General features: G+C 36.0%; 1 protein-coding gene across 31 annotated transcripts in view; it reads left to right on the top strand.

Moving 5' to 3' along the window:
- Positions 1 to 17,425, top strand: part of mbl (splicing regulator muscleblind) — a 285,812-nt gene that overhangs the window by 221,149 nt on the left and 47,238 nt on the right. For all 31 annotated transcript variants that reach the window (XR_016325764.1, XR_016325763.1, XR_016325761.1 and 28 more), the window contains one exon: positions 4,842 to 5,535. Coding sequence is in view for 17 of the 31 variants with exons in the window: in XM_089740234.1 (XP_089596360.1) it covers positions 5,347 to 5,535 (189 nt within the window). In the remaining 14 variants the exon portion in view is untranslated. The remainder of the gene's footprint in view (positions 1 to 4,841; positions 5,536 to 17,425) is intronic.

The following is a 17,425-nucleotide window of genomic DNA, read 5'->3' as shown; positions in this document are numbered from 1 at the left end:
GTAAATTTATCATCTTCTTTAATAAGATAAGACTTTGTATCATCATTGCTCAAGCAATGTTTTGATCAAAGGATATATTTTCACAGAAATTTTGCAGAATATTTTTTCACGGGATTTATGTCATCTAGTGAATTTGAATGTAATAACTTACCCGTTTCCTTATTAAATTATAATACCTAGTCGAATGTTCCAATTTTAACAATGTTTCTGTGGCCTCGTAGCGTTTTTACCTCAAACTTATCATGAATGATGTCATTTTGTCCGAGTTATTATTAGAAGAAATATACCTATGTAATACCAGATTTTTTTGTACAATTTGAAAACACATAATCAAACAAGAGAATTTAAAAAATCAGACACGATGCACATTGTGAATTGTCAAATCTGTATCTAACAATAGTATATTTGAAGGGTACAAAATCGTTACCGGAAGGGTGGGTCCGGCTACCTACCTGTTTTAACAATAAAACTTGTCACCAACAGACAGTCTGTCCTACTTTGTTTTAATACAAAGTTTTATCTTAAATTTACTCCTGACAAACCCATAGGACTCCAGATACCGTTCAGCACACCTAATCTGAACACTACATACGATTTATAACACCTTAATATTAAAAAAAAAAACAGTCTCCAACATACAAAAATAAAATGTGTTTCGCTCTTATCAACCTTATCTTATCAGAGTGAAATTATACGGACGCAACTTATCCGTAGGAAATGATAACGCCAACACATTAATCAATGACAAGCGAAGTACTTACTAGTTACAATCACGCGTCAAAGAAAATTAAAAGTTTAGTAATGAACAAACTGTAATTACCTACCAAATTATTGGAAACATTCTTGTTCAGACCAAGATATTTAATGCCCAAAGTAAGTTAAAAAGAATCCAATATAAAAAGTATTTTCGAATGGGCATGTGCCTATATTATTGTAATATAATGGCACTGTTTCACCGCTATCATGTCGACTCCCAAACACAGGGAGCTCCACGTTCGATAAGGCGTGCACATTAACGGCCATGCTGCAGCGATAGCGCTGGAATTGTGTAATTTGCGCCTCGTAAATTTAAGCCGTCGCAAATTTTTCGCCTCTCTTGCTAATTACCAGTCTGCCGTCGCCCTAGGGGACTGCTAAATGTGCTCCGCACACGTCCAGAATGCTAAAGTAGCAGTATAGTTGCGATCTCCTTTGCTCGGCGCACGTAAAACAATAGCCTTTGTTTTGGCAGTCATGGTGTACCGACGTGCTCCAAGTAAATCTTTACACGGAGTTGCACACGAGTTGAAATTTTTTAATGTTGATAGTCACGTTTGTCCTTTCAAAATTAATTATTATTACATTTAAATTTAAAAAAAGCAACGCTTAATTTGTATTGCCATATTGTATACCACTTTTTTCCTTAAAGACATGAGTCAACATTACTCACGCTGCCCGCAAATATGGAGACGGGAGCGAAGAATAATAAATGGTGACATCACTACGAGACTTAACACATGCGAGCCTTAACTTAATTCTTATTGTATGATTTGAAATTATTTGTTACATAATCTCACGGGCTACTGATTAAAATTACCTACTCAAAACCAATATAATGTAGCTAAATATTTTCAATACTGTAATTCTGTGTTTCTCATCGAATATACGTGAATATTTCTGAACTCAGAGTAGGTAAATCAACTGATTCAAACCGCAAATAAAAGAACTCCAAGTTTCATTTCATACTGTCTTTCGAATGGAAACAATGAAAAACTTTAATCTATATAGGTTGTTTTTGCATCCGCATTTGCGGTGGACCGAGACACACAGCCAAGGTCAGGTTACCCTGCTTTCCGCTGTCGCACTAGTTGTCCAATGACCTTGCCGCTGTCAAGTTTTTGTCTATGAGTCTGTGATCGTGCGGAGATATTAACCAGTCTCTATTTTAGAAGACGATAGTCTTAAAGTGGAAAAATGTATAAGTAGAACCCGAAAACGAACGTCGACTACTCGACTGCACTTCTTCTAAATTACATTTTCAAGTTTCTAATATTGTCTAGAATACGAATTACTACTTAAATACATCGTATATCACATGATATACTCGTATGCTTAATCTGTAAATATCACATGTATAATACGACCTTATCCGATTTCTATTCCACTTCATTAGAGCGCGAATTACAAAACCTTCAAATGCCGTGAAGTAATACATTCACTTTCATATTTCAGCTCGTTGCAGTTTCATAACAGCTAGGAACAATCACAGTCACAATGAAATCGTTCATTTTGTTACTCCGAAAATTGCAGTAAATTTATATACACAACAAATATTGTATTCATTTTATTTAGAAACGGATAACGACTCCAAGCGTATTCGTCGCATTCTATATGTCTTGATAGCTCAGTGGTGAGAGCGCCCTCCGTTAGAGGGAGACCCAGGTTCGAACCCCGGTCAAGACCGTGGATGCGGACGCTTAGTTTGGGGACGATTAAGCAAATTTGGTAATCACTGTTATATATAAAAAAAAAGTTTATTGCGGTTTTCGGGTTGGTTATTATATTAAATCCGTCAGATAAATTGTTCGATGGTAACTTGATCGAGACGCTCGACGATCTCACAAAGGACCCGCTTTCGACCGACTGTTTTTTCTCCCTTCTCCCAACCCCCCTCTGTCCCCAGCCGCTCTCACGAGATTCTTATTTAGATTCGCTTCCGTCTGATTGCTCTTAGTAATCTTTTCACTCGGTTATTGAACGTCTTCTCCGTGCGTGTCGAGTACCAAAGAAGCTACGCTATCGCCACGACTTAATACGAATCAGACGACGATATTCTCCAAAGATTCTACTTCCGTTCACTGAATAAACACGTATTGCGCAAGGTATCACAACGAGCGATCGGCCCTAATGTAATTTTGTCTAGGAGAACCTGTTATTTCGTCTACTTACATCTATTTCTCACAGACACTTTTCTAGATTAAACAACATTGACTACGAGGCAGACTGAGCATTATAATTTCAATAGAAACAATTTGCCTAATTCTCATCAAATTGTGTAGGACATTTCAGTTGAATTAAATAGCAGAACGATGTTCTGTTACATTAACAAAACAGCCAGATGTTTGAATATCTATTGTCTTAATGCCCATCTTCGAACAAAAGCTAAAGTAATTTCATTGTGAGAATTGAGTGTTTCAAAAAAAAAACAATTTGAAAACATATTTTTTATGTTTTCTTACTTATTATTATGAATAAACTGCTGTTTCGTATCTAATATTTAAACACGTTGTAAACTTGACGTAGGTACCAAATAAATTATTAGAAGTAAAGAATAAACTGTTCTGGCACTAGAGTACTGGTTTTCGATCCTAATGAAGTCGGAAACAGCGCAACTCTTACTATAAAAAAAATTATCGTTGCATCAATATCGAAAATAAAATTTCAAGATTTATATGCACGATAGAGAAGCGCGACGCTGCGTTGCGGCACACGAGTTATTTTCAACCGGGTTATGCTTTAAATAGCGCATTACGATAGGATTTGGTTTCACAAATTTTTCCCTGTTCTCGGCCCCAAACCGTGACGTGTCTACTGGCGCCCACACGGATTTTTTCACCAGAATAGTCTTCCGACTGACGTACATCTTCATATTAAAATGACAAAAACAAAAATTAAGTTCCTTATTATTAAACAAACTAGCTGACCCGGCAGACTTCGTAGTGCCTCAATCGATAAATAAAAGACCTAAACTTTTGTATAAAATAAACTTAAAACAAACAAAAGGAATCGGTCCGACGGGACACATCAAAGGAAAAACAAAATTGTTATTTTTATTTAATTGCGAGCATTTTCATATTTATCTACCTTTTAAACCTTCTATGGACTTTCACAAATAATTCAAGACCAAAATTAGTCAAATCGGTTCAGCCGTTCTCGAGTTTTAGCGAGACTAACGAACAGCAATACATTTTTATATTAATCAAATTTACGATATGTATGGTGTTGTCATTGCAGTATGTTCTATAAATCTACTATTGGTAAGGGTGCATATGATTATTCTAAGGCTAATCAAAAAGCAATCACGGTAAAACCCTTTGATATTAATGAACTAGTAATGTGAATTTTATATTTTACAAGTAATTTTTAATATATGTATATGTCTGTAAAATAAGTTGAGACAGCAGATTTGAGGTCGATATATTATGTTTGTTAAGGTGCTATACTTCATGCAAACATAAATTACAAAAAAATACCAGCTGTAAATACCACGTCAAACTTATATGGCCATTTTTTTAAACTTGTAACCAATTCTATGAAAAAACGTGTTGCGTAAACCATTCTAAAATGTAAAAGTAATATTTTGCATTCGTATATGTAAAAATAGATGCTAACTGTTTTAGTTTCAAAACTTCTAATGAATAAATATTATGATTGTTATTTTCCATAAGTGTCAGAATAAACTTGGTAATGCAAAAGCTGTCTAGTATTTAATTTAAAATTCTACAAATGAATATATGAATAATCAACAGGCAAATACATATTATGTTCATATTGGCAAAATAATAACAACAGGAAGAAACAAAAAAAAACAAAAAATTATTAAATTATTTCGAATTCTGGCCATAACTTTGAATTGGTATTTATGGAACACCGTTTATCTATAAAAAAATATTTTACACTATTACTGAACTGGATTCAACGTTCCTCAAACCTGCTGCCTTTTAACATTTTGTGGTGGATTACGCCGACCGTGTGCGGACCTAAGAGCGGTCCACGCGCACGCTTGCTAACCCGGTAGCCGCTTGTGCTTGGCTCCGGGGCGAAAGGCCCGGAGAGTAACCAGTGTGTTTTGTTGTTCGCAGAGTTGAGCCCCGCACCGCACCGGCTTGCTCGCTGACCGCCGAGCCGCTAATCTAGCTTTTTTCGCGCCCCACCGTCGCCAGCCCAGACCCACACCGGCCGCCGCAATGCTCGCGCACCAAGCACAGCTCGCCCTCTACTAAACTCATCAGTCAATATCTATAAAAACGCGTGTGATAACAATAATTTAATACTCGCCTCTATAAGCTTGCAACGTCGGTGTCTTTAATTCTAACTTAATTGTAAGGATTAATCAATTAGTTAGTAACTATCATCGTATCCGCGCGTCTCCCGCTGCGGAAGTATATTTCTCGCGTGTGCAGTAGTGTGTGATAGTGAGGGTGCGCGAGAGCCTCCAGTGGCCAAGAGTAGTTTGCGACAAACCAGTGTGAGAAGTGCATGCAAAGAGCGCGCCGTCGCGCTCGCCCGCTGTCACTGCCTATGCGCCGCACTCGCACTGCGTAAAAGTGCGCGCGAAAACCGCCTCCTTTGAAGACATAGCCAACAATGGCCACCATGGTGAACATGAACAGCTTGCTGAACGGCAAGGACTCCCGCTGGTTACAACTCGAAGTATGCAGGGAGTTCCAGCGGAATAAGTGCTCGCGACCAGATACTGAATGCAAATTTGCGCATCCCCCGGCTACCGTTGAGGTGCAGAATGGAAGAGTCACCGCCTGCTACGATAGTATCAAGGTAAGATTCCCTGTTTTTCTACTTAAATTATTCAAAAGACATGAATAAAAAGCAAAGATTTTTTACTATTTTCCGCTTGAACAAGATCACCCCCTCAAGGCGACATTTGGACGGCGCTATTCCGCTCGCCGACCTCAATCCCAAGGCTAACTTGGAGTGACGTCAACTTCGTTGCCGCCAGTGTCGATCATGCACTACCTATTGTATGAGAATTGCCATCGTTCTAACATAATGAAGAGGGCGATGACTCGCCGCTTAGACTGGTTTATTTATTACGTATGACGGATTACCCTCGCAGCCTTCATTTACTCTTTGTATTTACATTGTAATGATTCGTTGCTATTCTGTAAATAACGATTAAGTTACTATTTTCTGAATAACTATAATAACATAATGGACAAATACATTAATATTTATAAGGTACAATACGGGTCAAGTCTCAGTATCGTCAACGACATTGATTTCGTAGTGAATATGGGCTCCGACAATAATAAGCCGTCAGCTCTACAACTAATTACAAAAACAATTACAGTCATCATAAAATCAAACTCAATCAAACGTTTTGCAAGAAAAAACTTATCAATGCAAATCCGACGGTGTCGTTACGCGATATAGTTTTATCAAAGTTTTGTTCAGTTGAGTGATAACGCCGGAATATTTCGAGCGAATGGACGCGATAAAAATTTAACCCGACATGTAACCGCGCACCTCTGTCACTGTAACGCCCGAGGCTGAGAAGTTTATCGGATAACTATGCACAAAAGTCGAATACACCCATTTTATCAACAGAATATACATACGGTTTAACGAGTAAAAAGGGTGCGTGTATTTATGTACGCGCGTAAGAAGTTATACTTTATTTTAATTTTATTTTTATTTAAATTTTAATCAATTTGAATTAAAATCGATTAAACAACATCCTCAAACACGCATATTGGACATCCCTTTTCTTGACATCGTATAAATTCGGTAATTCTCGGTACGGTTCGGAAAGTTCACCTGTGGCTATATTCAGACTCGACAAGTTACGTCGGTCGTATTTTAATGAGCGATTTAGTGGACAACTTCATTCTGTTAATTTTGTGTCACGGTGCGCACGCATCGTAAAATTTCACTCTCATCAATTTTTCATAACGCGCCTAAAGAAGTATAACTACAAAAAATAATAATTCCACTACTACGTAGCAAAAAGTTAAAGTATTCTGAAGTACCGTAATGTATTCTTAAATTCTTTTATGAATAATAACTGAGCAAACGTTTTTCAACGAAACCGTTTTATAAAGCAGATAATTGAGCTAAATAAAAGGCACTCGTTCCTTAATATTTCCCCTGTATTTTTCTTTTGATGCTCGACTGAACGCGATCAAGAGATAAAACGCACCGACTACAGGATCGGGCCGGGCTTGTAAGATATCCCCACGTCTGCGGCGTCACCCGTTTACGATTCAATATGCTCGTCTATGTTTCACTTTATTTTGATGACATCAGCGAATCGCTGCTTTCACAGCACCTCCAACACACAGCGGCTCGCATGCTGTGGGCGTTGGGCTAGTAACGACCCGCTTGTCTCGCAACTATCAAAACACGTTTTTTACTTTGTATATTTTTGTAACCTCCCACATTTTGTCACCACAGCAAGACACTGCTACAGCTTTCTTCGTATACCATTTGGCAATATTCCATGTCACCTCGCGATCTACAGTGTTTCGAAATACGCTTCTCATAAGCCAATTGGAGCGCTGGAAATGGGACCGTTTGCTGTAGGCGGAATTACAAATATTACTCTCGAACCATATATATATATGTATGTACTAAGTTAATGTAGGTATACATCTAATCATAGGCCTTGTGTTTAGTCCGGGATGCAAAACAATAGACTGTAGAACAATGTGCAGGCTTTGTGGATAGTGCAGCATATATCGTAAACTATGAAACCGCATAAACAGTAGAGACGCCGCCCGCTAGGTAGAGATCCCTATTTCATAATTAACTGTTTACGTGTTTTAATTTATACCTCTTCTTCATGTTCTTATCACACAAGGCTAAGCCCGCTGTTCTGACTGTTGCGGTTTATTAGTTTAATTATAGACTGTGAAAATGAAAATAAAGGCTGGCGCTGGTAATAAGTTTATGTTAATGAAGCAGGAGGGGGGTACTACTATGGTCGGAAGTACGCAAGGTCCGTAGGAGACCCTCGAGCTATTGCTAGCATTTCATATACATACGCCTTTACTGAAAAATAGCGGTACAGACTAATCGATCAAATATATGCTCTAACTCTATAATATAACGAGTATACTTTTAAATGTCCCGAAATATATCTCCAAAGTAAAATGTGTTGAAGTATCAAAATTATAAGTCAGCACATTACACCGAACGAATACACACATGAAATTACGTTGATAAGTACTTATTGTCGATTATCTAAAATCAAATAATCAGCACTAGTACCGGAGAATTGTCTTTATCCTTCTCTTATTTGGTATTACGAGTAGCTATAAATTAATCAAGTTTTTAAATAAAAATCTCTAGCAAATTAATATTTAAAAAAAATATATATATAGTGTTTTATCTTTGAATTAAAAATATTTACAAATACCGTATGTGTATGTACCAAAAATAGATCACCATATTTTCTACATTAATGTTTTTTTTTTTTATATCCGCTCTTAATGTTTTTTGTATCCAGTTATGCATTAGAAATTAAACTATCGTGCTTTCAAAACTATTTCAACTATCTTATATGTTAACGTTCACGCAGGGCGGGAGTTATAAAATCATCATAAAGGCACACGTTACAGTAATGCAAAAACAATATATTTTGTGATTTTGATACGATTTAAACATTACGCATGCTGTAAACTTTACAGCAACAAAGTAAAAAAGTTACAACCAGAACACGATATATTATTTTTGCACTGCATTATTCATCAAGAAGTGCTATGCAGAAAGGTTTTAAAACTGAATCACGTCGTTACTGTTGTGACCAAAGTTGTGAATTTTATTCGAGGACGTGCCGTAAACCATCGACAGTTTGTTGAATTTTTGAAAGAAATTGAAAGTGACTTCTATGAAATTCTTTATTACACTGAAGTGAGATGGCTTAGCATTGGTAAAGTTTTGGACAGATTTCAATATTTGCTTGATGAAATAGTATCCTTCTTGTCGATAAAAGAAAAACTACATGATTTTCCTGAATTGCAAAATAGAGATTGGCTAAACGATTTCTCATTTTTAGTAGATATCGTAAAATATTTGAATGAACTAAATATAAATCTACAAGGGAAAAAACAATTCGCTTTCAATATGCACTCAAACGTCAAAGCATTTATGACAAAACTAAGTTTATTTGCTGAAAACTTTAATAATAAATTATTAAATCATTTCCCCTCATTGCAAGCACGGCGAGAATCATTGAAAAATACAGATTTTTTTAAATATAGTACAATAACACAAGACCTGCATTCTGAATTCCAAAGAAGATTTCAAGATTTCAAAGCTATTGAAAAACCTTTATCATTAATTAGCCAACCTTTCAATTTCGATGTGCAAGAAGCCCCTGTTGAAATTCAACTAGAACTAATTGACTTACAATCAAATATTTTACTAAAAGAAAATTTTCACTCAAACGAATTGAGTGCTTTCTATGGCGCTTTGAATGATGAACATTTCAAACATTTTTTGAACTATGTTCAAAAATACCTTGTTTTATTTGGTTCGACATATATTTGTGAAAGAACTTTTTCTTTAATGGTTTCCACGAAAAATAAATATCGATCACAAATTACTGACGAAAATCTACACTCGGTATTAAGGATTGCTGCAAGTGATTTGGAACCCAATTTTGAAGAAATAATGTCAGATGAACATTCGAGATTTCACGTTTCGCATTAACTTTAAATATTTATTTTACCGTTTGATGTTTTTCTTTTCTTTTTTGAATTCTATTTACTATTATATTTACGAAATGCAATATAAATGTTAAATTGTAATAACTATGTGTCAATATAAAATAATTTGTATCATTAAGACATAAATAAGTAACAAAATAAAATGTTTCATTGACTGGTTTATCTAATAGGCATTTATTTATAAAAAGATTTCTTTAAAAATTACGTGACATATTTTATTCAAATTGAAATGATACTTAGTGTTTTTGTCAAAAAAAAATTGGCAGGGAAAAAACTCCATCCAAAACATCCGCTTGTGCAAAGCATATGCGGTATAGTCCTCCGGCCCGGGAGACATTTTGAAAATTTCATTTTGGCCCGCGCTTTAAAGTATTTGCCCACCCCTGCTGTAAAGACTTCGATAAGGTCAGTGACCTATTTCTCATAAAATTCATTACACGTTGCCATACCGTACAATTTGTTTACAAATAAGATAATAATTATATAGTTACGCACGTGATATTCACAATTCAACAACCTTCATTCCATTTTTATTAATGTAAACGTTTTGCTTATTTTGTAATATTACATAATTACATTATCATTTATATTAAAATACTCTTAACAAAGTTTTATTTGACGGCCTTACCGTTATCCCTATATTGTGTAGCACAAAGCTACAAGAAACTTAACAGATAATTACTTAGTTCTTGATTTTCATCCCTACAATATTACCATCAAATAATTTAATAGATTTACTTTTTAAGATGGGTGGCTGTATTCACGTTTTGTGTCGTAATAGACGTATTAGAAGTATTAGAAGTTAATACTTCAGTAACCACTTCACACCAGTTGAGCTAAGGACTCGTGCACAATAAATAATAAAAAAACTAAAAAGTACATAAAATTATCTGAGCATGGTTGCTAATGTTTACTTATTTATTATTATTTTTTACTTATTAGTAAACATTGGCACAACTTATTAGTAAAATTTAACAATTTTACCAAAATATTTAACGTAATATTTTACGATATGTTTGATAGATAAAAATCTAACATCTTAGGTACAATAATTAAAAACTACAGTGGATTAGGAGGTTTCAAAAATAAAAATGCTCTAAAGCGGCGAAGAGGGCAAAAGTGAATGTTAGCAACGGCACAACGTGGGCTGTATCAAAGATAGTAGGTATGTGACATAGATCGAAATTTTGCTAGCGATACCCCTCGTTCCCACCACAAATCATAAACTCAGCTTAATAACTTAGTTTAATGTTGTGATATTCGCTATCATTGACATCCACAACAGTTGTAGACAATTTTAATATAAACGCGACTTTTCCGTCTCCCGAAAACATTTAAAAACCGGTTGCTTTTACTTTTATGTTAAGGCCGTGTCGTGGTTGTGTTATTAACAGATTATGTGGTAATGGATACTTGAGTAGAACGCCTTAACCCACTTGTTCACTTTTGCTTTTCATAGCCTGAGCTAAATACAATATTTTACTTTGGCTTATAGGATGAAGGGTTCATAGCTTATCAGTTAAGGGATGCCTGGGTATGTCGGAAAGAATACCGCTAAACACCTTGGGGCAGAGTTCGAAGTTCCGATTGTATTGCTATACTAATCTACAGCAGAAATAGGCATAATAAACACGATATTAGAAGAGATAGAGGATTAAGAAGAGATTTCTATATTTATACCAGGGAATATATACTATAGGACTATAGTAATTATACTATACTACCAGGTTATGAGGAAGCAGTAGTCGTAGCTGAAGACAGGTAGGCACATTCATATATGGACCGTTTATTTTGAAAGTGGTGTAATTTTCTTTTGTTTCGAGAAAATTAAAGGTTACTATATTTGTTGAATTAAAAATACAGACAAATCATATGAGGTCTGGCTATGCCACCTACCTCTGTCAATTGGACTTACACCACTTTCATAATCGATGATTATGCAATTTCATTTACCGACCGATTTTAAGTTGTACAAAACATGGAACTTTTTTGAGAAATTAAACACGGACTAGTTATATATAAAAAAAATACATTAAATTAAGCATGAATAACGTGGTAGCTCATTTTTCTCAAAAATGGACTTACACCACTTTCAAAATAAACGGTCCATATCTTCTAATTTATGAATTATACATACATGTATACTATAGTCTAACAGATTGCTTTAACGAATATCCTTTTCAGGCTCGCCTTATGCTTAGTAAACATTTGTTTGTTGATATTAAATGCTTGCTATCGTTACAATGTCCGATTTAACGTGTATGCACCGAATATGCATGATGAAAATTCTAAAATTGGCGAACGAAGTGGCTCACCCGCCGCACTCGTCTATCGTTCTTGGAAAGTATAAATCGCTTCCAGCGATCAGTCCCTTCACCAAACCACTCAATATTGTAAAACTTTCCTGTTGACCTATTTCATTTTGCTCGACTAAAACTCTCTTATCCTCTTTATTCCTACAGGTCTTTTCCCGACTGGCGAGAATTCGTTTTTTGATCCGTTTAAAGGAATGAATAGTGCTTTTTGCAAAGCTACTGAGGCTTGATCGAGTTTAAAATGAAATTAAAATGCTATCGCATTATACTCTGTAATAGGATTATGAGTGATAAATGGTGCCTTTATCATAAATCAATTCCATGATAGCTATTAATTATACGGTAGGCAGCGGCTTGGCTCTGCCCCTGGCATTGCTGAAGTCCATGGGCGACGGTAACCACTCACCATCAGGTGGGCCGTATGCTCGTCTGCCTGCGAGGGCAATAAAAAAAAAACCCGACGTACAAACTCATTTTGAATACTGCACCGTAACATATTGTTGAATATGTCTCTGTTCACCGCGGTCGTTTGTAACCACGAAAAATGTATTAAAGTATTGCATAACGTCCGAAATAATAAAATTAAAACAATAGACGCGACAATAAACCCTTAAAGTAATTTTCATTACAGTCCAAAACAATCAGAGAATCCTTTTTTTTTGCTTAGATGGGAGCTTACAGCCCACCTGGTGTTAAGTGGTTACTGGAGCCCATAGACATCCACAATGTAAATGCGCCATCCACCTTGAGATATAACTTCTAAGCTCTCAGTATAGTTACAACGGCTGCCCCACCTTTCAAACCGAAACGCATTACTTCTTCACGGCAGAAACAGGCGGGGTAGTGGTGCCTATCCGCGCGGACTCACAAGAGATCCTACCACTGCTAACATTACTAATTTAAAATAGGTCTGTCGCGCCCAATACTCCCAAAATCTCTTGATTTTTTTATCAACTGAGAACCGTCTAATAGGCTTGTGCGACAGAGGGACCGTGGCGCGCCCTCGCGGCATGCTATCGTTTGCATTAGTTTTTGAGAATCACTTAATCTGACCTGAATCGAACGGCAGCCCACTTCGAGTAATTGCTGCATAAATTTTAGTTCTCGTTTTAATTGTACGGTGCATTCGATTTGTGTTAAAAGATTGTGTAAAAATTGTTAAAAATTGTGGTTGATATTTTTTAGACGTGTCTATTAGTAGTATGTAGAATAAAGTCTGTAAAATAACGTTTTTAAAAGTAAATATGCTTTAAAAACTTAACAAAACAAGCTGTAATAACAACCGAAATTAAAATTAGATTTTTTTGTTGATTCGTGGTGATTATGGTTAGGATATTAGGTCAGAGTAAAAAAGTATTGCGTCAGCCTTTAATACGTTTGTGTATTCTCAAGTCAACAGGGCGTCTTTTTATTTGTAAAAATTGAAAAATTCAGTTACATAGATGTTGATACAGCTAGCTAGCAAGCAAGCTTAAGACTTACAATAGGAAGGATGTAAAAAATAATGTAACCAAACACATTGCTTCTGAATAATTTAAAACAAAGCTGTAAATACTTAGGCTGAGATCACTAAGACATGCGCTATATTGACAGTATTATTAATTAAGACAATTCGAAAAGCGTAACATATTAACGCGTGACAGAAATCGGTTTTACGATTTTGCTTCAATTTGTACATACTCGTAATTTAAATCTCTAAATATCACAGTTTTGTTGTGTGTGTTTAATAAAACTTGAATTATCACGTTACCAGACTGCATAATAAATTGTGTTGTAAAAAGTGGTTAAATTTCGTCACTTTGTTAAAAATTATTCCGATGACATTGCTCTTTGAGAAACACGTAATATAATCGATAATCTTAAGATTAAATTAATAACATTTATATTTAACAATTTTTAATGACTTAAAATACGAGGTTGAAGAGACGTGTAACTAACTAACTTTAGCTTATCACCTGAATAGATTATTTAATTAATTTGCGGTCACTTCATTAGAAGTTTTCCTGTGAATGGAAATGGTGTTGACTATTTCCCGCTCTATCATTGTCAGAGTCGTCGATAAAAAATACCACGAATCGTTCTCGAATGATGAGGGGAGGAGTGCGGCGCATTCCTACATGCCGCGCATTTCCATCCGATATTGCGCCGCCATTATGCCCTGCTCCTCGGCCCCCGCCCCGCAATCCTTACCCTGCCGCCCTTTAATTAAACGGTAAGGCCCGAGAGACATATCTCCACCACCACCACCGTGAAAATCTCATAGATGACATCTGAAGTTGACAATTTAACTCTTTCTTCAAAAATCTCGCTGCTGTAACGAGGCCTTGTAAAAATTTACGAACAAAAAGGAATTAGTAAGTATACACTTACTAATGCTTATTATCATTATCAAATAATTAAACTAAGTAGCCATAAGAAATGATCAAATGGCGATAAGGATCTTTTCTAAATTACATACAACATTGTTCAAACGGTACAAACACAACGGGCTCGCAAAATCGTATCCATAGTGATGGCTAGGTGAAACAATGCGTGTAATTTGATGACATTAACCTCCTTTCTCGGCACATCCGCGTAATAAAATAAAGGCGGCTCTGGCTGGGCTCGTTATGACGATGCTTGGGCGCTGGGTGTAATGAACGCAAGTTATCAGCACTCATTTGCATGCGGAGTTCCACATAGGCCGACCTTGGCACCTAGCTTGCATCACGCACGGCACACTTTAATATATCAGAAGATTATATAGCCGGACGATGGCAACCTTACGTCATCAAATCGCATTAGGGAAAGTTGCCATTACTAGCAGTTTTGATTTAAATATTTCTTTAAAGATTCTACCACTCTAATAAAAGATTAAGTACATTCATCTCTCAATATTAATTGATATTTTCATTTACGTCAGGTGGCTCATAATAGGGTATCACACTCAGCATAGTCGGTCAGACGCGCAGTGTACGTGAATTGAGTGATGTTTAGTGATGTTACTATGCCACGAATCAGATTGTGGAACGAGTAATTACTTCCATTCTGTCTAAATGCCGCAAAAGCAGTGCGATTTGTGGCATAGAACAGCTCATATTACAATAAGGCAGAATTTGCCATTAGTATTTATAGACTAGAGTTATCACAAATACGCCATTTGGGTCATGAGCTAGTCGGCTTATCTCAAAAAAATCTGTGCTTGGTTCTGTGTTAAATTAGCTCAAATCTGTCAATTTGTCACTAAAAACTAAGTTTGTGCTAAAAACCCACGTCCAAATGGTCTAAGCAGTCGTGGCGATCAGCGTGCAAAACAAGTCTGCTTACGATTTTTGTATGTTTGAAAGGTGGTCACAAGAATTACACAACAAGCATTTGACATCTCTTATATTAAAACGGCTTTAGACCAAACCAACCGTTAGATTATTTTCCACGCTTTTATTAGTTTGGCTTATCTAATTGCTACTACCACTGTAATAATCCTATAATGAAATTTTTACCAACTTCGATACGTCCGATTAACTTGAAATTTTGAACACGTATGAAAGATCGCTTAATTAATAGATTACTTCATAATGATTTTTTCATTGTATTTCGGTTAGTTATTAGGTTTTCGTTTTTACACATAAATTTGTTTAAATTAGAAATTAAACAATGCTTTCGATTATCAGTAAAGACTCATGATACTTCTACTTAATAATAAACATTAACTATATACAGTTGCAACGGGTTACGTCTTAATATTCTTCAGCCTCAACCACTGGCTTGAAACGTATACCAATACTTACAACTGTATCAATATCAATTGATTTCTACATTCTATATAGAGCCGTACAGATAAAAGTGCTATCATGATTAATATTTCACAAAAATGTTCGATCGTCTTAATATTATTAAGATTCTTATTTAGATCGTTTTGCTACAGTTACTTATTACAATTGCAGGAATAAATAAAAAAAATCGCAACTGCTTGTGTGACCGTGTAAGATTGTGACGCATATTGGCAATCGCTGGGAAAGTGCATTTTCTGCCGAGGGCCACGCTCGGCAGATGTGCTTCACTTATAACTTAACGCCGCTTTACTGTACAATTCCGATATCCCTGAGGCTATACCCGTCTCGTTTCACGACTGCATTCCTGCAATATATCTCCGCGTCATCATCATAATATTGTAACTAACGTTTTATGAAATATATTCATCGACTTGTACGCGAATTTACCTTTGTCGTCGTTTGAGTGAAAGCGGTTTTTTTTTAGTTTGTAATATGTTCTTTCAAATAAGTGAAAGGTGTGAAAGTCTGCAATGTACGGCACTCGTATACCTACCTACTTAAATACACAACAATAAGTCGCACGATCTAAATAATTGGAAGTGCATTTCCGACAGCTCATAAATCCAAACTGTCAAATAAAACCCGAGTCCAGAGTTTGAGATGTTCTTTCGCTGTTACGTTTGCATAATTGAATACGTTCTATAGTCGTGTCACGCGCTCCTCCACCCGACTTAGCATCCTTAATTGGCCTACGTATTATTTGCCAATTAAAGTGAATTCTCATAGAGGACGTGACGCGAAACCGGTATAGATTTTAGAAGACATTCATTAGAAGATTTCTTACTGGTGGTAGGGCATCTTGTGAGTCCGCGCGGGTACGTACCACCGCCCTGCCTATTTCTGCCGTGAAGCAGTAATGCATTTCGGTTTGAAGGGTGGGGCAGCCGTTGTAACTATACTGAAATCTTAGAACTTATATCTCAAGGTGGGTGGCGCATTTACGTTGTAGATGTCCATGGGCTCCAGTAACAACTTAACACCAGGTGGGCTGTGAGCTCGCCCACCCATCTAAGCAATAAAAAAAGACATTATTTTAAAATAAAACACTGTATTCATAGTAATAGATATATGTCCATATAGTACCTGTGATCTCTTCACGCCCAACCGAGTTGGTCGTATGTCAGTGGGCGCCAGTGACGTACTTCCAATCAATGGACTTACACGCCACTGCATGAACTAAGCATACATCGATGACGTGTTGACTATAAATTATAAAGCCCCTAGATGATTCATCTATATAATTAAATTCAAATACTTAGCAGACCCAAGGATATTCAAAGTAGTCGGTGATAAAATAATGACGATATTGCCCTCTGTCGTATAACACTGCGACTTCAAATACATTAATTTAATATTTTTCCTGACATATTGGCAACGGAAAGCAATTCAAAGCCATAAATAAATCTGTAAGTGTATTTTAGACGAGCGAAAATGACGCAGATTCAGATTTTATTATTAATCAAAAGTAACTGATAACCGATGCCTGTCTACTCGATAAATCGTTACTGCGTTTCGATCATTCGTCATTAATAGCAGTATCTTCACCAGTATTGATTACCGGTGTTAGTTCGTTTTGAGCCTGAGCTATTACCATCTTCTTATTTATTTTTGCTGTGATGTGCTTCACATACGCAACTGTGCAGATGGTCTGAATCATTGTTATTTTAAGGTGATTAAAACAATGACCTAAATGTCTAAGGCTGGACGGTGACGATCATTTGCCCATATATCGTATTCTCGCATTAAAACTGTATAATCTCAAATCTGACTAATTTTACAGGAGAGTGTTTTAAAGGTTTAACGTGTAATATTTTTAATATTAATCATATTTGCAACATTTTTATTTTTATTT

The sequence above is a fragment of the Bombyx mandarina genome, chromosome 04 (assembly GCF_030267445.1).
Source record: "Bombyx mandarina strain Sakado chromosome 04, ASM3026744v2".
Lineage (NCBI taxonomy): Eukaryota > Metazoa > Arthropoda > Insecta > Lepidoptera > Bombycidae > Bombyx > Bombyx mandarina.
Note: the sequence above shows the minus strand (reverse complement) of the source record. Positions and strands in the feature narration are given on the sequence as shown.